Here is a 24,982-nt window from a genome sequence, read left to right as displayed (position 1 = left end):
AATGTATAATTATTCTGAAGATACATTGTATCCACAGAAAATAATGCTCCTTTTAAATAATTCATACATATTAATTTTCTACATGGAATTACACAGCACAACAGCTAATACCTAAAGCTTAGCAGGAAGATGGTAAATCAAGTCAGAGGAAATGTATATTCCAGCAAAATTCGGGACATTCTAATTATTTTAAATACGAAGTCATTTCTTGGACAGGCCAGAACTATTATGAAATAGCTTATAATAGAACGATATCTTAAAAATCCAACAGAAGACAAAAGATACACGATTCTCTGCACCACATGCTTCTTTTTCACTTTTTTCTTAAGATTTAATAAACAAGTACAGGCTCATTGCTTCTAACAGTTCAGGTAAATGCAAAGGTTCTATACTTGAGTTATAATTATTTGCCTGTCATTATGATGTATGACTTTCGATCTTGGCTAAATGGAACAGCTGAACAAGGAAGCTACAACAGCCTTACCTGCTCCAATCACACGCTCAATTTTAATACAGGAGGCATCTAGCTCCTTGGCGAATTGATGGACAGCTCTATTTGGGTCCTCATAGGTTTCAGGGTCAATGTAGGTTTTGGTGCCTGGAAATTTAACTGTAATGATGTAAGAAAGCATGACTGTGATGAAGCAAAGCACTTATTGTGCAGTCAGCCCAGGAATTTCATTATGCAGAGTGCTCCTTGGAACAGTGGACTTGCTTCCATATCACCTGATTCACAGCAGTTTTAACAGACTACTTCAGTCTGCGGGCGTATAGGTATTATCTGCAAGCTTCTATAGGTAACATAGGATCCAGCTCATAGGTTACTAACTGAATTGCTTTTCCAGTAAATCAACAAAGGACATCACCGAAATTCTCTGACATGACTCTTATCCGACTGGAGGTTTAATTAAATTCACTGCTATCATGGCATAGTTCAAGCCATACTGAGGTTTGTAATGGACTTGGAAACACATTTGTAAATCTATCATTCAGTCAATCAATCAAATTAATACACTGGGAAAAGAAGACATTTCATTTACAGGTAGCCTACTACACTGACAGCAATATTAAAAACAGTTAGACATCTTACTTATTCTTTTGATTTATTTTTTTAAAGACCAACCACCATTGACATAGACATATAAATTAATACAAGATGTGAGGGACTGCTCTCACAGAACCAGAGAGAAATCTACTATGACACAGTTTCTTCTTCACCTTGAAGGGCAATAGAGGCCAGATGTACAAAGTGCAGAGTAAAGTTAGAAAATTTACAATATTCCTGGGATCTGCTAACCATGTATGACAGCAATTTGAAAGAGGAATGGTTTATATGAACTTTCAATTATAAGGCTCTGGAAGATCTTAACTGCTATGAGGAGGTAGCCAATATGCCTCAGAAAAGGTAGTCAAAATTCAAACAACATAGAATCATCTTAAAATCTTCTTAAAATGCACCCAGAAGCATGCAGGTAACAGATAATGCTATGTCAACTTTAAATCAATTACAATAATGTATTCCAAATCTAATCATTTGGTTAAAGACAAAGATAAGATAGATAGGCATATATTTGGTTATATTAATGCAATGAAAAGATACACTATATCCTCAAAAAAACTTTATTGTTTTTAACAAAGCCACTGAACAATCTTTTCATTAAATCTTACGATTTGGAGAACAATATATTTCTTTATGTATTACACTGTAGCCTAACTGTGCTTATGTCATCACATCAACTTGAAATTATATTTTTAAAATAAGCATATAACAAACAAAAAGAAGCAGAATGTATAAAGGAAAAATGGGATTTAAAAATCTTGAATTATTCTGCTGTAGTTGATTGTTTATCCAAAATTGATTGTCTTAAACAATTACTGTTGCAGTCTATAAAACTGACAGATGCTCATTTGTTACTAAAGCTGAACATGAAAAAAAAAAAAACACAAGAAGAAAAGAGAGAGGGGATAGAAAGAGAAAAGAGAGAAAAAGGAGTACAGGGAAGGGGGGGGAAGAGAAAAAGAGAGAAGGGAAGAAAACAATAGGTTAACCTCCTAGATTGGTAGGCATATGGAGAATGAGCCATCTTCTCCCTTTTTATTCTCTTCCTTTCTTTCATTGTTTTTTTTTTTGTTTGTTTCTTTTTGGTTTGGTTTTGTGATACGGGAGCTGGATTGGAGGTAGCCTTCTGCATCGCAAACGGGTCTCTGATGGTTCTTTATTCAAGCTGTCATAAAACATTTTGACAGGCCAGAGCAATTTTGGCATAAAAACATGAAATACTGCCCAGCTTAGATTCAAAGACATTGTTAGAAGAAATGGTAGGAGGAAACAAAATGTAAATTGGAATTGCTTCACTAAACTCCTCCATTGTGTTTATATCTTTAAATGTAACACTTGGGGCCATGGAGAGTGGAGGGCACCTGATACAAATGACTGGACATTCTATTAAATTCAGTGCTCTAAAAGCTAGTAAAATGGTTGCTTTCATGTATCTGTAAAAATTCAATCTGGTGTCTTAGCACCTAAGGAAATTGTCTGTATACTAAAGGAATAAAAGGACACCAACTTGTAAATAGCTGGTGACCACGGTGTTGTACTTTACATATTGTAAATACAGTCATAAAATCAAATAAAATGCCTGGTTCTCATCAAGTGACAAGAAAAGATATCCTTGTAAAAAGGGTAATTCAAAAATATCAAGGTTTTACCAAGATAGGATATCTTAAGTGTACTTTATTTTTTTTTCATTATTCGTTTCAAAATGGATGCTTTAAAATAAGAAAAATTTTGATGTAATTTCTGAATATTTTGGTCTATTGTTTTTCCTGATTTAAGAGTATGAGCTTTTTTGTGTTTTAATATCTCATTTACATTTCTCATGAATGTTAAACATCTTAAAACCAACACTGATATTTTGCTCTAGAGATGAAAACTGTTTATATATACCTCAAGCTTATCTTTTCTGTGTTAGCAGGTAAAACATGCAGCTTTATTTTTTTCTAATTACAAACTGGATGTCAAATGTAAAAAAAGGGGATGGCATCAAAATATCAAAACTGAGTGATGACAGTTAAGCATTAGGCTATACATCATGTTTTAGGTAAGCCATGTTTTAATTTACCTTCAGCATTAACCTGCAAGCTAAAAGCAAATAAACTAAGAGGCAGCATTTGATCATTTGGGGATGTCTCAGATATCCTCAATAAAGAAAAGAAAAGTGACATACTGATTAAGGTATTATGAAATGATTTTGCCATCAAATTATTCACATATGGATAGAGTCAAGGATTCCAGCAACTATAGTCTTACGTCACTCTTCTATATACATTTTAAACTAGATACAAAAATTAATGCATTCAAGTTTTGATCCTCTCCTTTCTGTCTGGGGAAGTGTTAAAAGTATTCTCTCATGTCATGAAAAAGAAAAACAAATGTAACTTCCACTTTTTCTGTATATCCTCTAGGTGTAAACGGCCTATGGTACTCTCATTACTGGGACTTGTCACAAAATCACTGCCAGATTAGCAAGAGGACGCACTGACATTGGGAGCATGTCAAATAATCCCGGGGGGAGGGGGCAGAATCACAGGTATTCAGTCATAATCAGGGGCAGATTTAAGTTTTGTGGGGCTTGAACCTTCTACAATATGGGATACCTTCTTTAAGAAAAAATATTCTACACACTAACTTGCTAGGACTCTTCCAGGGCCTTGAAAGGAGTCTGTGAAAGTGAGGGGCCTTGAAACTTAAACTTCATGATAAAGCGCCCTTTGGTCATACCTTTTACTATAATTTCTAGTGTCCCAATACCCTTCCTGCCGTCAGTGGTTGGAATTTTACAGTTTCATCATCAATTTGGATATGTAATATGTAAAGCCACTTTTCTTTTGAAAACTAAAGTTAAGGGAACTATTGGTTCAACAATTAATAACACACTGAAGAAACTTAGGAATGATAATAATGGTGTTCACAATTTGTGTTTTTTCAACCACACATTTCCCTGATTGATGCTTACATATTCCTGTGACTTTAGAAGGGGTATATGACAATATCTTCTTAGATACTGACATAAGAGTTTGATAAATAACACAAAAATAGATGTAATTCTTATGCCATTTACAGGAAATTTATCTCCCCATGAGAAATTTTCATAAAGATTATGGTTACTAAGAAAAATAATAAATAAAATTATTTTTCAATATTTTCAAGGATTAAAAATAGGAATAATGGGTTTGGATAAGAGCATCATCAATTATCACAACTAAAATCATTTCCATGTTAGGATTTTACTTTGACTGCAAGAAGTCAACATTTACTTGCATGGCTCTCAGTTTTTCACTTGCCATCCACATGCAACAACGATAAGATTAATGCAGTCGGGCATCTATTTTCTTTGGTTCCCTGAGCTTTCTTCTGATATTATTTCTAAAATAAACTTTTAAGAATCAGGTAGCCCAAATCCACAGGAAAACATCAGAGGATTGAATCCTATTATTATACTATTTACATCCCTCGAAATATCATCTGTGATGGACATTTTACAGTAGATGGAGAGAAAGAGGCTCCTTAGCTTAGTCTTTCATTATATCGTCACTCATTGGGTAGAAAAAAAAGGGTCTATCCTTCTAACTTGAAATGAATTCCTGAGCTACAACATGGGCACATGCAACATTTAATGAATCATTATTAGAATGATATGAAACACTTGGGCAAAGTTTGCAAAAGGAACAATTGTGACATAAAAGCTGCTGAATATCCTTGCAGTTATATTAAAATTTCTTATGAGAGATTACATGTCTGAATATATTTTTAAAAAATTCACATCATATGATCTTCATTCTGCATATCTTGTTCAAATGTTTTAAAGTAACATTTTGAGCTCATGATATATTTTCAAGCCTGATGCATTAGGAATTTATTCATGCCAATATTAACAACCAGGTTTCTGTATTAATTGGGGTAAATAATAATAAAGAAAAGCTAAACACTTACAATGAAAGTAAAGCTCTTCATCTCCTTCTTGGTCAGCTTTGCTATAACCACAGTGCCTGGAAAAAAAATCAGATTTTTGATGATTATTCTCAACCAATAATCTCACTTTATAAATTTAAAATTCAGTATGATATACCTTAATTACTTAAGAACATGCTAGTTAGAGCTATAAACAAAATACATAAACTTTCTGTCCATAGTTCTGAACTCAATAATAATATAGCAATTCACATGATTTAAAAAAAGCAGAGAATATAAAGTCTTTGTGTGAGACATTGTAGAAGGGACATATTTCATAGATTTAGATTTATCAATGAGTGAATATTTGCTTATATTTTTTCCTGAAAAAACAACAACAACAACAGATTTTAAATGGTTTCCACAAACCATTAACTAAAAGAGTAAATCTTTCCCCAGGTGTCTTCTATATTTATTACAAAAATCTAACTCTGAAAATAACTAATAAAAAGTCACCCAATAGAAATTACAATACTCATTCCTCTTAAACTAAAGGCAATGATCAAGCTCACACTACATTCTGACCTTGGGAGAATGGAAATTTATTGACTTTCAATGTTTCATATGAGACAACAAATGTTTGCATTTACTATTTAACATTCTAAACTAAACAATAAGTAATAGGCTGACATAATTCTGAAAAATCAACACATTTTATATTAGAGATTAGAACAAATTTGTCTTCTACCTTCTTCCAATGATGAATCCAAAGACCATGAACACCAAAATGATGGTCCCGGCCACTGCAACCACAGCAATTATAATAACAGGGTTCTGTTCACTGGAGACTGCTGTAGCTATAAACAGAAAAAAAAAAAGGCTCAATAAAACACTCAATATCTTGCAAGCACTTGAGAGAGGTTAAACAAAATCTTATAAACAAGACAGCTATGCTATTAAATTCACCTTTAATTTAAATGCATTCTATTGTAACATAAATTTAAATAAACATTTATTTTTGCATTTTAAATAAGTGGTAAGGACAATCCTTTCATCTATTTTATATTCTTCAGCTAGAAAAGATCCCTACAAAATGCCTTACTGAATGGCTATCCCCTGCTTAATTGTTGGAAACTTAGTTATAAATCAAGAGAGAAAGATCTTTCATCTACAATTACTATTAAATCCTTATTTTTCCCTCAGTGAGGTATTTGATCCCTCTGTGTCTGTTTTCCTGGTGTGTAAAAAAGGAACCCAAATACATACTCTCAGCATTTTTCAAAGCACCTTAAATGATTTATCTCTCATATCATCAATATAGAATAAAAATCATCATGTAATCATAGTAAATCATTATGAATTTATAATCCACCTTAATTAAGGAAAATGAACAGAATTACTGGTATTAATTTGACAAAGTAGGCAATATACACATTTGAGAGTTTAAGAGCTAGGCTATTTATGAAAGAGCCAACTTTCTGCAAGCACTGTAAAAAACATTTTTGCATTATCTAATTGTAGTTGCTTCCTGTACAATGCTAAGTGATTCTTCTACGCTCATTAAGGCAAGCCCAGCTGAACCTTTCTGAGAGTCTCTTTGGGAACAGTATATGTTTACATGTCCTTTAAAGCAGCCTCTGATTCTGATTCTTCATCGAGTCACACTGCCTTCTCACTTGGATTTTTCCAAATTAGTGAAGTTTTACTTATCTGGCAATTCACAATTGTCACATTTTCCCCAGAGCATTATATTTTCAATACCAGTATAGACTTCATAAAATAATCAAAAGAATGCAACACAATGAAAATATATATTCCAATAGCTGATCCAGTTGCAAATTGATAATTATATAATATCAAACTAATATAGTTTGCTTATTTCTGAAAAAATCAACAGCTGTAATCTTTAAGGTAGGATGGAAAATACTACTACTCCTTGGTGTGGCAAGGGACTCAGTCTCCAGAGCAGTAAATTTTACGTAGGCAGAGTGTGTCTTGCCCCAACAGGAAGCATAAATTTTTCTGATTGGCCTTTCTCAAGTTTATCTACGTCTCCCAACTTTGACAACTCATCTCTTAATTTTGTATACCTATGCTAACTATAGATAGCTCTTATGTTGAGAAACAGTAAAAACAGCTCTGGTGTATTGGTTTCTGAAAAGAGGTATTATACACACTCCGTAATTCAGCACCTGCTGATTTGCTCCCTGAGGGAATGAAACAAGGGAAAAAGAAAAAGAAGAAAAAGAAAGCAACTTTACAGCTTTAATTTCTGAATTACAGCCTATTATGATTAAACAGCGAAAAGATGCCTTCAAGTATTTTTCTTGGTTTGGTTGTTTTTTGTTTTTATCTGTCTTTTAATATATATTAAGAGAGGAAAAAGAATGGAGTAGTTTTGTTCATGAGAAAGGAAAAAATTAAACACGTATGTGTAGAAATTGTTTTCATTCAATCTGTCCATGGGTCTAATTTTTTGCTTGTCTTAGGCTCTGTTCTGCCCATAGCTTCAGAAACAGAACTCCAAGGAGAAAACTGAACTCAGGTGAATGATGAATTAGAGTTTGTGAATATTTACTTACATGTTTTTATATATATTCAGGGTCACACTTTAATCTTAACATAGTCAAAATTTATGGTTCATATTTTCATCTAATTCCTGGATAATACATTTTAAAAGTAATTTATATGTGTCATAATCACTACACCATGATTTAAAAATTGTGAAAACAGTAGCGTTGGCTCTGCGCAGAAGCGGATTTTAGGATGTATGTGCAATGGAATAATCTGAGTTCTCTTTCCAAACAGTGCTCAGGTAACTTCTCTTTGGTGGCATCTTCCTTCTTGCCCTCCTTCCTAGCACAGAGGATCACTGTTTCCTGACACTCTGATAGCACTGGGCCATGCACTCTACCAGTGCTCAATTGTACGGTCAGAACTTGTGTACAAGTTTCTCTCTTTCACTAACTGAGAGCATCAAATGTGTCATGTGTTTCTGTACTTCCCTAATTCTTAGCACAGTAACGTGTGCTAAATCAGTAGTTCTTAAAAGGTGTCTGGGAAACCCTGAGGGTTCCTCAGGAACATTCCAGGGAATCTGCAAGGTCAACACTATTTTCATTTAATGTTATTTGCCTTTTTCACTCTCACATGCTTACAAGTGCACAGTTGAGTTTCCCAAGAACTTACATGACACGTGATAATATCACTCTGATGGCTAATGAAATGTGTGTTGTTGTATACTTGTGTTTTAAAACTTTCTGTTTTAATTTCTAAAGTGGTGGACATAAATAAATATAACCCAAATAGTCAAAAATCTATTTGGGGATCTTCAATAGTTTTTAATAGCTTGTAAGAGTTCCTGTGACCAAAAGGCTTGAGAATGGCTGTCCTAAATAAGAAAAGCTGACATTCAAGACTGTGTGCTAGGCACTGTACTTGGCACTTTGGGTACATTAACTTATTTAATCCTCAGGCTACTCTGAGAGTTGGGTGCTGCTATCCTAGCAACTTTTGCACAGAGAAGTAGCTCATCCAAAGTCACACAAATGGACACGGCAGAGCTGAAATGTGAAACCAGGAATATGTCTACTAGCTCCGACTGACCCTGATAATCCGTTTTTTTGATGACTGTGAGGTATTCCTTTCTTGCTTACTTACTGACTGCCTTCTATGCATCAAGCACTATATTAGGCGCTGGCAAGACTAAAGTAAGAAAAGGAGATATGGATTGTTCTTTCATCAACTTGACCTTCCAGTGGAGAGACTATTCTGATGATAAAAAATCACCAAATCCTTTCTAATGCAAAATTCATTTTTAACATTAACTTCATGTGCTCATTCATGTTCTACTATTTCATCTCAATTTCTCTGAGGGTTAGTTACTTCATTTTTAAATAATGAAAATAATATCTATGAACCTCAGCACTAGTAAATAGTAGTTTGACCCAATATTCTTAATTTACGAAGTCAGGAAAAAGTACAAGCTCATTTTTGAAAGTTTTCAAACCTAAACCTTTAACTGATAAAGAATGTTTGGGTAAGTATAGCTGATTGATGGTTCTTTAAGTCTGAACTATTCATTAGAATATGAAAAAAAACATAGTTTGAATTGTTTTATTATATTAGAAATTACCAAGTAAAATATCAAGAGATCAGTCTAAATGAAAAACTACTGCAACACATTTAACAGAAGACCACTCAAATGTTTAAATGTTGAAATATTAGTGTAAAACACTGTAATTTTGGGGGGCCATTGAACTTAGATATTCTCAGTTTTAATCTTACACACTCCATTTAAAAAAGATGACAAAGAATAATGATAATAAGTTTATCACATCATATTATGTGAAATCTTTTTCAATTGATGACTTTTGTGTCTATAATTCTATATAAATGATTTATATTTCAAATTTATTTCAACATATGTTTTATTATTTGAGGCTCTGAGAGTTACTGCTTAATTTAAAAATATAACAAAATATTTTGAAAAAAGACTACTGTTAGCAAACTTAATAAGCAATAGCTAATGCAAAAGAATTTACCAATTTATTCTACCTTTTAAAAGAGCTAGAAAAATATTCTCCCGAAGTCAAAATAACTCTTTGATCAAAATTGTATTGATTTAATTTATTTAAAAAATTTTCTATTAAAAATTGAGAAAAGAAAATCATATAATATTTTTTAGCTAATATTTGTGTAGAATTCCACAGGAGCACTAGATTGGTAAGGAGAGGAGGAGGTAACAGCTGGGTGAACCTTGAGTCTGAGTAATAGCGAGAGAAATCAAAAACTTCCAAAACACAGAAACACACTCTGAGGCTTCAACCTAGCTGAATAACAACCAGCAGTGGTACTCAAGCTGTTCTAAACTTGCACTCTGACAGTAGACTGGGACGTGCATCCTAAGATACATCTGCTTATTTGTGATACACTATAGACACATGTATTTTTGTTATGTTCCTATGCTGCATTATAAAACACAAAGTGATAAAGGGGATTCGAGATATTGCTGATGTTCTATTTTTTTTTTTAAACGTCTTTATTGAAGTATAATTGCTTTACAATGGTGTGTTAGTTTCTTGATGTTCTATTTTTAAGCTGAGTGGTAGATACAGAGATATTCAATTAATTATTCTTAATATTTCACATATACTTTAAATATGTCATTTAGTATGTTGGAAGTATTTCATAAAAATGAAAAAAGATGACAAAAATAAACAGAATGACAAGGTCTAAGATCTTCTTCTTGAATGGCAAGTTTTGAAATCATTGCTAAAAGGTAAGTAGCTTGAATTAACCATGATTATTATAAACCACCTTTCTCTGGCCCACCCTGGTGTACATCCTGGCTTCATTTGGGGGTTTCCGGCTTCATGTGGGGGTTTTCCTGGATTCATTTGGCTTCATTTTGGGGGCAGCTTTGACTGACAACTAGAGTAAGATCATTTTGGGGTCTACCAAAACAGTCCATATCAATACACATTTGAACAAGTCCTGCTTCTGTTTCTGACTTCATCTTTTCAAAATAAACCCAGTTTGTATTAAAGAAACTAATTTAAGTCACAAGGGTATACATCACAGAACTGCAAATTTTAAATTATTATTCTGAATAACCTTTACAAAGAATATATATATACATATGCATATACATTCACCTTTAAAAGTAAAAATCATCTTGAACTAAATCATCGCCCCCAGTACTGAAAAAAAAATATGCCAGAGTTATAGAGAGTAAGAATCCAAACCAAAGATGGTAATTACCTTCAAACATTTTACCTGTAGCTTCCTCTAGTGTAGCAACATCAAGTCTGGGACTGTAATTTCCATAACCAGCAGCAGTAAAAGCCCGAATCTGGAAAACATACACTGTTCCTGGCTTCAGGTTATTAATGGAGGCCGAAGTGGACTTGGTTTTTAATGTCGAGTAGGTCCGTTCCCTTTGATCCTAGAAACAATACAGGGAATATTTAATTGTGATTGCAACCAGGCAATTGACAGCCAATTCTTGCAATTTATTTCAATTTGCTGCATTGTTTTTATAAAGGTTACACTGTACCCTGTGGAATATTGGAACACTGAGTTGCTTCTCAGATAATATAAAATGTAAATGTGAGCACATGCCTTTGTTCTATAAATTTCAAAGAGAAATAATTTTTTAAAAACATTTATGATGTTTTGAGCCTTTGCTTTGTTGGTAGAGGGCACAGTGGCAAGAACTATTTAGCCATAAATATAATCAAATGTCCTTTTGACCAAGACATAAGTACACTTGTAAAATCTACAGTTTAGTAGAGGTCTTCACTTCATAATGTGGTTCTCTTAATACTGTTCCTGAATGTTATTCAATAAGCAAAAAGCCACAGGCTAAAAATTTTTATGGAAATCTATAAAATCAAGAAACTTAGCTAATACCACCAGCATAGTGACATATCAATTGTTTTCATTAAAAATTGCATTTCTCAGGGGACTTCCCTGGCAGTCCAGTGGTTAAGACTCTGGGCTTCCACTGCAGGGGGCACGGGTTTGATCCCTGGTCGTGCATGCCGCACAGTGCGGCTAAAAAAAAGAAAAATGTATTTCTCACAGAATAAAACCACTTTTACAAAATAGCATTTGATGGAATATTTGAAGTTAAAACTATTAATATAAAAGTTAATGTCTTAAATATAAAACTTAAAGTATTATATAATTTATGATTTAGCAATATTTTAAACATCTCAGTTCAATTTCCCCATTTTTCAGATATGAAAACTGAGGCTTGCAGAGTTTAAAAATGTGTTTATCATATTACATATGATAAGCTTAAGAATGGAATAATTAAAAAAATCAAGAATATAAAACACTCCATCTAAACAATAGTTAAATGAATAAAAATTTAAAGCTTAGTTGATATGATTCTAATGTGTTGTTTATGAAAAAAGTTATAAAAACTACTCATCAAAATATACAATTCTAGACGGGTTCTTACTTGTTCAATAATAAATACCTGCACTCAACTGTGTCTAGAAATAAAGCTATTCAGTGAAATCTGAAAATGTTGGTTTCGTTGTTTGATTTACCTTCACGATGATATTTGCAAAAGCGTAAATCAATGTATACTTAAACTGGATTTAGTGAAGCTGACTTGTAATTGTCTTCATTATAATCATTTATAAAAATGAGAGTTGATATTATAAATATATATTTACCTCAAACAAAAGAACTAGGTATAACTGATATTAGAAGACATAATGATATATACATTAGATCACAGGCTTACATACATTATAAAGCAATAGTATTATTTGTAAGATTATTTTGTAATTTGTAAAATTCAGTGAATGTAGATACACTGTTTCTGTCATGTAAAATAGAAAAGTAACTATTTGAACAAATTTATTCCAGAGCAAGGATTTGCAAAATATTGTGTCGCATTGTAAGAAACTTTACTCTCACTTACCACCTAACTTATATTTTTAAAATGTATCCCATTGCTTTTGAAATCTGATGTAATTTCAGAAGGGACTTAAAACTGTCAGAGTTCACAGGAAAACACACATAACAAACCCAACACTAAAAACAAGGATCCCCTTAGAAATACATTTGATGAGACAAGAAATGTATTCTCTGGTACAAAAATGAGGTATTTAAAAATGTAACTTTGGCTATGGGAGTTACGCATTCATAAAGGAAATAACAAGTAAAAATATTGTAAACTTAATCTGAACGTTGAAACTAATCTTAAACTATCTGTTTTTCCATCAAAATGGAAAAAAAGTGTCTATTGCCAAGGCACTGTATGCATTTAAACGATTCAATCAAGTCAGTTCAGTCCCCAGATATTTCCAAAGCTTTACGTTTCCATTTTGAAATTCTGTCTAAATGGTTAAAATGGTTATGTATATTAGAGTACTTCAGCTACTTAAGTCAATAATAGTAACACTTATTATTATTATTACTATTAGTAATAATAATAGTTTCCATGTTTCAAACCCTGAATCAGGTCTTTCTGAGAGGTACAGCCTAGAAAATAATTTGTGAACAGGGTTGTGTCTGTCTGTCTGTCTATCTTTCTCTAGATGGGTCAGAAATAAATGCACTCATACACTGAGATATGTCACTATTTACTAAAATTTAGCCATTATAGGGGATTAAAGGGGCAGTACTTGAGTTTTAGCCATGCTATTTTTTTCATGGAGAGAAGGGTATAAAGAAGTAGTAGACATAATTAGTACCACATATATGCAATAAATTTCAGGAGGAATTTAAAGGAGTGAAATATCATCACCTGATTCTGAAGTTCGGAGAACACTACACATTTATTACAGAAAATATTCTTATTTTTTCAAATTACAAAATTATTTGAGGCCACGTCATTATCACCGAAACCACATACATAAAATAAATCATCAAGGGCTCAAACAGACACCCTAAAAGAAACATTTTCGAAAACACAGAGGGAAAAAAAATACCACATTGGGCCCTGTGGTTTCTGTGGTACTAAACATCCTACATCTAATCATTAGGACGTCAAAACTTGAATACCTAAACATACTACTAGTGGAATATTTTCATCTGTACAACACAAAAACTTAATACACAGAAACTATCATTATAATAATGAACCAGAGATTCAGGGAGAGGGTTATTAAAAGTGGCTAAAGTTAACTATCTATTTTGAAGTAGCTCCAAATAGCTGTTATAATGACCAGCTTTAGTCGACAGTGCAGTAGGATGACACAAGACACACCGAGCATCGTACATGGTTGTACATTTCAGCTGTTCTTAGCACTTACTTTCTCGTAATACTTGATTTCATATTCGGTGATGACTCCATTGGGATGCTCCGGTTCCTGCCAGGAAAGCTCCACACTCCGCTGCAGCACTCTCTCCTTCATTACTCCGCTCACTTGCGAGGGAGCTGTTTGGACAAGATGTGTCAATAAACAATGAGAAAATTCACTGGATGCCTCAAATCAAATGTCACAACTGATCAGTCCCATGCTGTGCCAGTTTCATTAAGGTAAAAGAAAGCACCTTTTCATAGCTCACAATTCAGAAGCTAATGAATATTCAAACAGGACCTTATTACTGTTCATAAACCTTAATAGAAATTTAAATTAAAGTGCAAACAGCAGAAGATAGCATTGTTCAAGTTAGTGAAAAATGGAAATGATGGGGCTGAGAATGACAATTAAGCAAAGGAATGCTAATTAAGGCTACAAAATATGATTTCTAAGTCCAAATATTTATTTCACACGCAACAGCAGTACACTTTTTACAAGAAACAAATAACTTAATACTGTGCCAGATAAAGTATATTAAATGGCTACTTTCATTTTCAATTAAAGGAATCAAACTTTAAAAAAATGTTTTTATGTTTCACGTGTGTGTCTGTGCGTGTGTGTGCGTGTGTGTGTTTTATACTTCATTAGGTTAAGGTGCAAGAAAATGCTAAGGCTTTTGTTACTTAAATATGTGCATGATCACACATACACACACACACTCTTTCACATGTAATTTATACCTACGTAACCTAGGCTCCAAGCTTTGATAGAAGCAATTCAAGCTACAGTTTTGCTTTCTCTCTATATACAGATAATAACATGCTAGAGGAGTTCTTTCATCCTAATTAGTGGCATATACTCTTTTTGGTAGCTAAGACTGTGGAATGTAGCAAACTAATTTGCTCTGTCTAATTTGTTCCGTGACGATTAACTAGTTATCTTCTCTGTCTAAATGAGTAGCTGCATTGGCTTGGCTGAATTTCAGTGGGGTCATTATGTTTCATGCATCATGCTCTATCTCATTCTGTAAAATATTTTCAGGCTGTTAATTTAATTTTCAGATGTCCAAAATTGTTAATAATCCTGCTGACAGAAAAGCAATTATATGGGTCTAAAGCTGTTTAAGCAAGCTTCTGATATTTATCCCTTTGGCTTTATTTTGTTTCTTCTACTTCTTAATATTTTCTTACATCAACGTCTAGAAAAACATTTGTCACTGCTGTCTGGCTTGACGATTTTGAGGGAAGGACCTGGAAGATGCATGACTCCCATTTCCTCTCAGATTACTAACAAAAGCATAACTAGGGCAGATTAAGTGGAACAACTTTCCCTTTAGGGGCATGCAGCTGAAGTTCTCAACAGACTGTTTACAGACTAAATGCGTTTCTGATACGTTTCCAATGAAGCCAATTTCTAATAAGGAATCTTATTTTTGCCATGACTTTTAAAACCTGGATATATGCAGTGAAGAACAACTTGTTTCTAAAGTAATTTCTCTCTCCACCCATAACATTTTTAGCATCTCAGCCAACTGTGTGGTTTAAGAAGCTGCATCCCCAAGCCATAGCCTTGGGAAACACATTCCCCAGCTAATGGTGAGATGAGATTCTACTTAGCCAGTAATCTCTAATAGCCTAATTTACTTAACGCCATTCATAAAATCTGTATTTTAATTTTAATTAGTAAAAAACAGAATGCAGCACAGGTGAGAATACTGCAATAGTCAATACATAAATTACTCAGTAAGGCTGCTGGGTCTCCGATCAGGGTTTACGGCATGATGTGTGCCATTTGGAAACAGGTTAAATGGAAATAGGTGGGAGCACTAGTAGGTGCCAATCTCAAGGTCTTCTTTGAACAACACACATAGCTTAATGTGATTTTCAGTGTAAGTCAAACTATAAAACACTTTGCTTAGTTCCTATCCCTAAACAGCAAGATGAGGGAGACGAGACACTGAATCCTCCAAAATATGGCAGAGACTTGGGGTATAAATGTACCTCATTTAGCTCTAATATGTTGCAGCAAGATCTAAGTATAGTATGAGACATGATTTCTGCAAGTTACACATTAACATTAAACTCATTACTCATCCTGGAAAAAGAACTTTTACCAATAAAATGATGGTAATTGGGAAATGGGGGGAAAGATGCCAAAAAACACATTTGAAATGTACAGTGTTTTGAAGCCCGTAACACAGCACTAGCAGTGCAGTACTCTACAATGTATTTTCCCTCTTTTGTACAAAGAGCCATATCTGTCAGCGACTATACTCCTGACTTCCTGTGTATTTCTTATTTTTAAAAATTTATCCCTTGCTAGTACTGTATCAAGCCACACATTTAAAAGAGTCAGAGACAGAAGTACTAGCACATGGCCCTTGAGAATAGATAAATTGCATGTAGGAAAAATCTTTCCCTACCTTATGTCCTTCAAATACAACACTTTGGTACATAAAAATTGATAATATTTTCCCTTGAGTTTCAATATCTCAGGCATAGAGAATATACAACTCATAAGATATACAGTTTATAAACAAAAATATCTCTAAGCTAATCAGATTCTAACAGTCATGATTTGCAGATAAAGTTATACATAAAAGTAAAATTGAAAGAAATATTAAAAAACATTGATTTCTATGGTTAATATATTTGATCTGCTAAATTAATCACACTGTAACAATTTCACTAAGAATATGCTCTTACACCAAAATATTCAATTAACTACAATCTGAAGTTCATTTTGAAAAGAATATGCATACAACTAATTAAATCATATACATACTTAACAACCCATAAGGTATTATGACATTTATAATTTTCATAATTATCAAAGTGAAATAAAATCTTTTGTAATTGGAATTAATGTGAAGCTAATAAATACTAACCGACAATAGTAAATTCCCTGCATTGGAAAATGTAAGAAAACAAATTCAGAGAGGCAAGTTTTTAAACATGAATTTGTAGTAGGGTTTCTAAAAAATGATTAACAGATTAATTTCTCACCTAAGTTTCTAGAAATATTCAGCTATAAAAATTAATTTCAACTGAAGAAACAGATGGAACGTTTTGCCCTTAAATATTTTCAAGAATTATTGGGGACATATCTGGAGTCTACACAAATGGCAGTGAAAGACGATCTTAGGAAATACAGAAATGTTTTCTGTGGTTTAAAGTGGTAAATCTCAACGGTATAAAAAGAAAGTTGATGCAACAGAAAAGCAAAAGTCAAATAACAAGCTAAAAGGTAAATTTGTGGGCTAGGATCGTTTGGTATGAGGCTTTGAATTGAAAAATAATCAGTAAGAATGGTGGGTTTATGTACAGACCTGAACCAGTCAACATTTTCAAGATTTTGAGCTTCAAGCACTCATGCATGATCTTTGATCTTAATCAATTTTTAATTAAAATTCAAGTACAAAAATTATATTTAAGTTACAAGATGAAATGTACTCATAAGGGCTCCATTCCCCCCCACCCTATGCCCCCCAAAATGTTAAGCTTACCTATATGTATGGAAACATTTCCTAGCACAAAGTGAGGAAAAAGACAATTTTAAAACATAATATAGTAAGCGAATGGCCCTCCAAACTCCATACTCTAATCTCTAGAATGTATGAATGTGCAACATTACAAGGCAAAAGGGACACTGCAGATGTAATTAAGGTGATAGACCTTACAATAAAGATATTATCTTGGACTTTTTCAAGCGGGCCCAATCTAATCACACCAGTCCTTATGAGCAGAGAGATTTCTCCAGCCAGGGCTAGACAGATGTTGCGAAAGGTGAAGCCAGAGAGATCTGAAGCATGAGAAGGAATCAACCCGCCACTGCTGGAGGAGTCACGTGGGGAACATAAGGTATGGGGGCAGCCTTTAAGGATCAAAGACATGCCCTAGGTGACAGAGGCAGAGAAACGGAGACCTCAATGCTACCAGCACAAAGGCCTGGAATTCTGACAATATCAATGAGGTTGGAAGTGGATCTTCCCCAGAGGCTCCAGATAAGAGCCCAGCCCATCTGACAACTTGACTTCAGCCCAAGAGGCTGGCAATTGAGGCTCCAGCTGAGCCCCGCCGTGCCTAGACCTCTGACCCACAGAACTGGGAGATAAGTAATGAGTGTTGTTTTGAAGTTTTTGTGGTAACTATTTATGGTAGCAATAGAAAACTAATACGTACAGTAAAGAAAGAATAGACTTACTGGAAACAGGTTAACAAAGTCTATGAAAAAAGGTTAGTGATAGGATAGTTTAATAATGCGATATGTTGAAATTTATGTTGAAATAACATGGAATCAAGGAATTTTGATCTTGATTAGGACTCAAAACACAATGCCTTATAGAAAAGAAATCTCCATCATACATTTGGAAGAATTTTTTTTTTTTTTTTTTGTGGTAGTACTTCAATGAAGTTCATGAATTTGATTTTGGATTTTAAAAGTAATTTATTTATACTAGTCATTATTTTCACTACATAAATTCTCCCACTAAATTTCAACAAAGAATGGTGAGTGGAAAAATAATATTTGTATTTCTAAATAATACAATCAGGAAAGATAGGTCAACAAGTATGAAATGACCTTTTACCACACACCTCAAGTTGTTACATCTATAGACACTTATTAGATTTCCATTAGGTAAACACAAAAAGTGAAAATGAAGAAATCTTTAGAACACAATCAAATGCAAATCTGACAATTATAGAATAATAGACATTTATTGAACACTTTTGTTGCTTTATAGTATGGAGTTCATTTTTGTCATCCTTTGAAATAACAAATGTGTGTATTATTAGGAGTTTAGGATTTTATAATACACAACTTTTAGCTTTCTTACCCTTCCCCGTAGGTGTTTCATTTTTGCACTACAGGACAAACGTATAAAAACACATGTAAATTTATTCCAAAACAAAAGAGTAGACCAAAAGTATACATGATCCAGTGGAGTATCATGTAACATATCAATTCAATTTTTAGGGTATTTAGGAATATGTAAAAAATTCTAACATGATCTCACTAAACTTCAATTTGCTGGCTGTGAACAAAAAAGGGTCAGTAATAATATCATGAACAATAAATATAAAATTTTATCTAAAAATGAACGCACAGGGATTAAGGGCAATGGAGTCTGCAGGAATTATGAGCAATCCATTTGCAATACATACCTGTCAAATTGTTTTTGGTTGGAGAGAAATATGATTTGTGGCTAAAACAAACATAAATCTCATTCTATAATAAGCAGTTGAAAAAATCAGTGGGAAATGAATGGATCTTTCTCAAAATTAAATTATGCTCTTTGCATTGCTAGCTATCACCTACCAATTAGAATGATGATGTTTTATTCAAAAATGTAAAATACACAATATAATACATAAGACATATCACAGAATGGATTTCTAAATATATTTAAGAACAATTACTGAAAAGACAACTTGAATAAGAGGTAAAAAATAAGATCTGAAAGTTCTATAACAAAAATTGAATGATATTGAACTGACAAAGCAGGAAAAAGAAAGCATCGTGATTGGGGTGCCAGTCAAGTATATACTGTGAGTAAAGTCAATATCGTTTCAGTAGGGTAATAACACTCCTCACAGAACAACAAACGTCACTACTCTGCTACTTGATCAACTAAGGATAGCGCTGTTCTTTAAAGCAACAGTCACAACATCTTTGCAAAAATGATCTGCTAATACATCTTTCTGAAAATAAAGTTTCCTCTGTCATCATCAGATGATTAGTAACCAATTGTTTGGAATGTTTAATTGATTACAATAGGAGTTCGCACCTCCTGGAAAGTCTATGTAAAGTGCTTTAAAGGGCAAAGAGCTGAGGGTTGTGGAGAAAGCCACTGTGGCAACTGGTTCTAAAAACATATCTGGACTCCTGCTCATCTCTGCTTAAGTACTGAGTAAAATGTGAATTGATGAGGGGGTTAATTTGTAACTCCAGGTGCATTTGCATTTTCATAGAATTACAATGTAATTGTAACTATCGATGTAAATAAAATAGAATATTGTAAAAACAGTAGGTATAAATTAGGCAGCTGCCCAGAACTAGCTGTATTATTCACACCAGTCCTACCCACAGAGGAATAACTAAATGATAACCTAACGTGACAATCCAGCAGGGTTAAGGAGCCCTTGATATTGAGTCATACATGTCACCTATCTTTTCAATCAACAGTTAATACTTTTTACTAGCTTAGTTCTACTCAGCAAATGTTTGTTTGGCATTTACTCGATGCAGGGCATGGTGGCATTTCTATATAAACTTACAGTTTGCTATAAATATATATATATATATATATATATATATATATATATATATATATATCTCCTTTCTTCCCTACTACAACCGTACAGGTAGGTAGTGTTGTTCTATTTACTGGTGGAAAAGCTAAGGGTTACAGAAATTAAGTAGCATCCACTCAGAAAGGGGCAGATTTTGGATTCAATCACATTTTTCAAATTCCAATCCCTATATTTTTTCAACTACGCTGCAATAATTCTAGGTGCTGGCACTTCTTGAGAGCAGGCACTAGAAGCAGGAAAGCTAAGTCACACACTTAGCATGTGTTGAGAATCCATGATGCGCCATAATGATGAAAAGACCCTTAGGGATCTACTCAATAGGTAGTAGTCCTAGAACCTGCAGATACCAGAAGAGGTCAATCTGAGCAGAGATTTTTAAAATTACTTTTTTTAAAATGGCAAATGCATGTTATATGCAACAAAATTCAAACGGTACAAAAGAGAATATAGTGAAAAGGGAGACTTCCTCTGAACCTTGTTCCCATGTCACAAAGTTACCCTTCCCTAAAGCAACTACTTTTAGTAGTTTCTTTGGTATCCTCACAGAAATAGTCTAGATATATACAAAAGTATGTATATTTTAAAAACAGGGATGATATTATTCTAATAGTTCAAAACCCTGATGTTTTTCATTTGTCTCGTATTTTATAACTTGTATCATTCAACACATACATATCTGCATCACTCTTTAATCAGCTGTGTTGTATTCCATTCTGTGGATGTACTACTGATATATTTGACCAGATGCCTATAAATAACTATAGTCCTCTCCTATTATCTTAAATAATAACAGAGCCAGGTTCAAGATTGGATCCATGATTTTCTCTCTAGTGGCCTCCACAAAAAAGTTACAACTCACTGAATCTTTCTTCCTCTGCTTCGGCTAATACAGAATTATTTTATTATTTTTTCCCCAAAATCCTATTTCCCTTGCTGACAGTACTACACAATGTAATGTTTAATTATTTCATAGTTGTTTGTCTCCTCAGCTATTCTGATGCTCCTTGAAGGCAGGACATTTGGAGAAGCAGTAGAGCGAAGGACTGAAAAGCATGGGCTCAAAGCCAGTCTACTGGGTGTGCACCTAGGTTCCAGCGTTTACTGGCAAATTGTGCAATCTTGAACAAGGAACCAAACTTCTTGAGCATCAGTTTTCTCAGCTTTAAAATAGCTTTAATCAAAGTGCATACTTCATAAATAGAATTGTTCTGGAAATCAGTATATAAATACATGTTAAATACTTAAAACCACTCCTGCGACATGGTAAGAAATATATATATATATGTATATTTATTATTATCCTATACTTAGTTTGTCTGTATTAGACTTACTGATGCCTGGGACTCACTCCAGAATACTCTGATCCTGAGATCAGATTCAGGCATCATTATTTTTCAAATGGTCCTCAGATGAAGCTGCTGTACAGCTAAGCCTGAGATCAATTCCTCTGAAGCTTTGGCAGGAAAATAAATTGTCATTTAATGTGGAATTCCAGGGCTGTCTATAATAAATGCTAGCAAATGTTAGGCTTTTAAATATTGACAGGTTTTATTCAATTTCAATCATTTAGAAATGACCAATTTCCATAATTTATATTCTCTATTTTATATATACCAGCTAAACAGAAAGACATTAAGGTTAAGTCATTTAGAAGGAACGTATCATTGTAAAAAAAATGAAATAACTACCAAAACGGGAAGAGGTCCAACAACACACATTCTTTTAAAAATATTACATATTAAGTTGAGAGAAAAATACAGATGAAGCAATCTCTTCTATTTTGGGTGGTAGGGAAATTAATATTTTGATTGCTTTAGAAAAAAAACACATACTTTCACATGTGGTCTATCAAGTAATCTGACTCCATCTCTAATTTTCCATGAATTTAGAGCTAAAGGCTACCTATTTATAAGGTCAACTACGTGACTATAGTCTCACTTTAATGATGAACTATTTATAAGGAAGTATGGGATAGCTATAGCCCACAATCAGACCTTTTCAATAATGAAAATAAACCCTTATTAAGAATAAGATATACATGTGTGTGTATACACATTTGTTAATGACCAAAACCTCCTTGACATGTCATCAGAATAAGCTTTTCAGTTGTGTACATTTTCTTTGACCTTGGAACATGTTTTATTATAAATAGAGAATCATGTTGTATTTCAATCACAAAAATATTGTAATACCAGTCGACAATTTTTGAAACGCTGATTTAGTCCAAATCCTTGTGTTGTGGCTATCTTTAATTATAATTTTCATAGTTATCTATTTACATTCTTTACAACATGAATATTCTTTCTATTAATTTATATTAAACACAGACTGTCTAAATTTTTTATTCGATATACTGTAACTATACTTCCTTACAATATGAGATGAATGTAGTCCCTCATTTAGATAAATAATTTTAATTTATATACTATTATATGTATCATGAACACATATGAATGATTCTTAAATTATGTAATAACATATATACTAATATTTACATATATAACTATGTGGCTAAGTAAGCTCATTAGTTCCTCTTCTTAAATATCTACACAATGTTTAAAATATTGTTCTGTATATTATAACATTCTGGAATTCCAAAGATTCAGTTTACTTTTCAGAGGCAGTATAGCGTTTATTTAAATAACATGTAGGTTGTTTATTAAGAGGAACATTGTTAATAGAAAGAATATTAAAGAAAGAGGAGACATGAGATTTGCCTTGAAGCAGGACATTAATAATGTATATTCAGAATTCCCATTAGAATAAAACTTACATTACTGAATGCCAGCTGTGTGCTTACTATGTGACTACACTGCATTTTTAACCCCCAAGTCCTTTTCCAGTACACCACCATTTCTCATCATCATAAAATGAGTATAATGTGTTACAACCAAAGTTTTTAAAGAATGAATGAAACCATAAAAATTGAGTTTACTGCATATAGTGATATGGTTTCATAAAATGTTTGTTTCACATGTGAGTGTTTGTGTATAAATATACCAAAGTACAGATATACAACGTGCATCTATGAATTACTTTTAATAAATACATTAAAATTTTTTTGAAAGCCACTTTATTACATGATATATAATTGAGGGTATATCTGTTTACAAAGAGATATGAATGTGTTTAAAGTGATACAATACAAAACATAATACAGCAAAAGTAAGTGTGACAGTTCCCTGTTACACCATTCTTTTACTCTATCCCAAGTTCTTGATAACGGTTGAAGAGAACAGCCAATTTCATGATATTCTGGCTGCTATCAATCTCATGCTTTTCCATTTTACAGTTTCTTTTTATTTTACTTTTCCTGCTTGTGTCTTCTACTCTGGTATGAATTATTTTTGACTGTATTTTTTCTAGGCCTACCTAAAACTTGTATGTATCCAAATCAATCTATTTTCTTAAATATTATCTAACAATTTTTTTTTGCAGCTATTGTTCTTTGTTAGTGGTTTTGTTTATCTTATTTTTTTACATTTTTTTGCAGAAATCATCACTCTAGTGCTCCTCACAACTAATTTGATTTTAATTCTCCATTCTATTATAAGTTTGATTATTCAAGAAGGAAAAGAAGAAAGGAGGAAGAATGTAACAAGGAGGAAGAGGAGAAGGAGAAGGTGAAGGAACAGAAAAAGAAAGAAACCTAAAGTATCTCAAAACTCGTTAAAATTATCTCACTTAAAATGTGCAATTAAAAAATGTTATCATCCCAATTGCCCCAGGTACTCTGAATACATTTCATCTCTGAAGTGCATAAACTTAAGAGATTCACATTGCTTAATAATAAGTTCTCAACACCAGTCAAGATTTATTACTTTATTTCAAGAACCTACTACAAACTAAGTACGTAGTTTAATAGAGTCTCCTGAATACATTTCAACTAGCATTGCAGCTTGTATTTTAAAGTTGTTGCTATTGCCTAGGAAGTCAGGCATAAATGAAAACTGCCTTCAATTTCCTAAACCTGTATAATGCCGATGGTGCCATGTGGCATTAATTTACTAAATAATATTTTAGTACCAAGAGAAAATTAATGCAGTTTCCTAAAGTAGCCAATTAATACCCAAAGAGTCACTTTTATACATTGGGAAAATCTGGCTTATAATTAAATAGTTATATATAGGGAGAGTTACCAATTTATGAATACGTTTGGTTCCAAAAGTTAATTTGTAGTTTAGCTGTTTGTAACTTGGACTTCATTTTCCATAGAATCAGTATCAAAAAAAGCATTTAGATTGCCAGGTTAGCCAACAAACACATTTTGACCCAGAATGTCGTTAAAATATCGTACATTTGTTCAGAAAATGAGTTAAAAACAATTCTCTTTCAGTACTAGTAACTACGGAAAACAGAAAAACCAATAGGATGAAAAAAATGTGTTTGCTATTACTATTTAATACAGGTGCTTCAATACAAGAATTAAAATCTTCCAGAATCCTGCCAAAATTCTGGTGTCTCTTAGCCAGAGACAGAAACTGATCAATATTTACTAGGCTTCTGCCACTGCCCTCATCTTCCTTATAGGGAGTTTTGACTTTATTCCTAAATAGTCGCCAGCCACCAGGAAATAACCATCTCAATAACTAACTAGAACATAAATACAAGGACAATACGTCCCTAGTTTCACCTTTTATCAGTTAGAGCAGGGGTCTATGGCCTTGGGCCAAATCTGGCTAGTTACCTGTTTTTGTAAATAAAATTTCACTAGAACACAGCTGCATCCATCTGTTTACATATGGCTTATGGGTGCTATTTGTGCTAAAATATCAGAGGTGAGGAATTATAACAGAGAAAATATGTCCTATAAAGCAGGAAATTTTTATTATCTTGTCCTTTTCAGAAAAAGTTTGCTTACTTCTAAGAGTTTGTTTGGTTGCAAGTAAGTAAACCCAAATAAACAAGGGTTTAATTGTTTTTTACTTTTCTCATGCAAAAAGGAATAT

The 24,982-nt window shown here is 33.1% G+C and overlaps 1 protein-coding gene across 4 annotated transcripts in view; it reads right to left on the bottom strand.

The window, feature by feature from the left end:
* EPHA7 (EPH receptor A7) overlaps positions 1-24,982 on the bottom strand; it is a 163,204-nt gene that overhangs the window by 16,099 nt on the left and 122,123 nt on the right. The window contains exons 6-10 of one of the 4 annotated variants that reach the window (XM_061207598.1): positions 13,729-13,853; positions 10,715-10,898; positions 5,700-5,808; positions 4,994-5,049; positions 485-610 (exon numbers count right to left, since the gene is read on the bottom strand). In XM_061207598.1, the coding sequence (XP_061063581.1) occupies positions 485-610; positions 4,994-5,049; positions 5,700-5,808; positions 10,715-10,898; positions 13,729-13,853 (600 nt within the window). The remainder of the gene's footprint in view (positions 1-484; positions 611-4,993; positions 5,050-5,699; positions 5,809-10,714; positions 10,899-13,728; positions 13,854-24,982) is intronic. The other 3 variants (XM_061207599.1, XM_061207600.1, XM_061207601.1) reach the window with 3 other exon arrangements.

This window comes from Eubalaena glacialis, chromosome 12 (assembly GCF_028564815.1).
Source record: "Eubalaena glacialis isolate mEubGla1 chromosome 12, mEubGla1.1.hap2.+ XY, whole genome shotgun sequence".
In the NCBI taxonomy this organism is placed as follows: domain Eukaryota; kingdom Metazoa; phylum Chordata; class Mammalia; order Artiodactyla; family Balaenidae; genus Eubalaena; species Eubalaena glacialis.
This window is presented reverse-complemented; position numbering and strand designations above follow the sequence as displayed.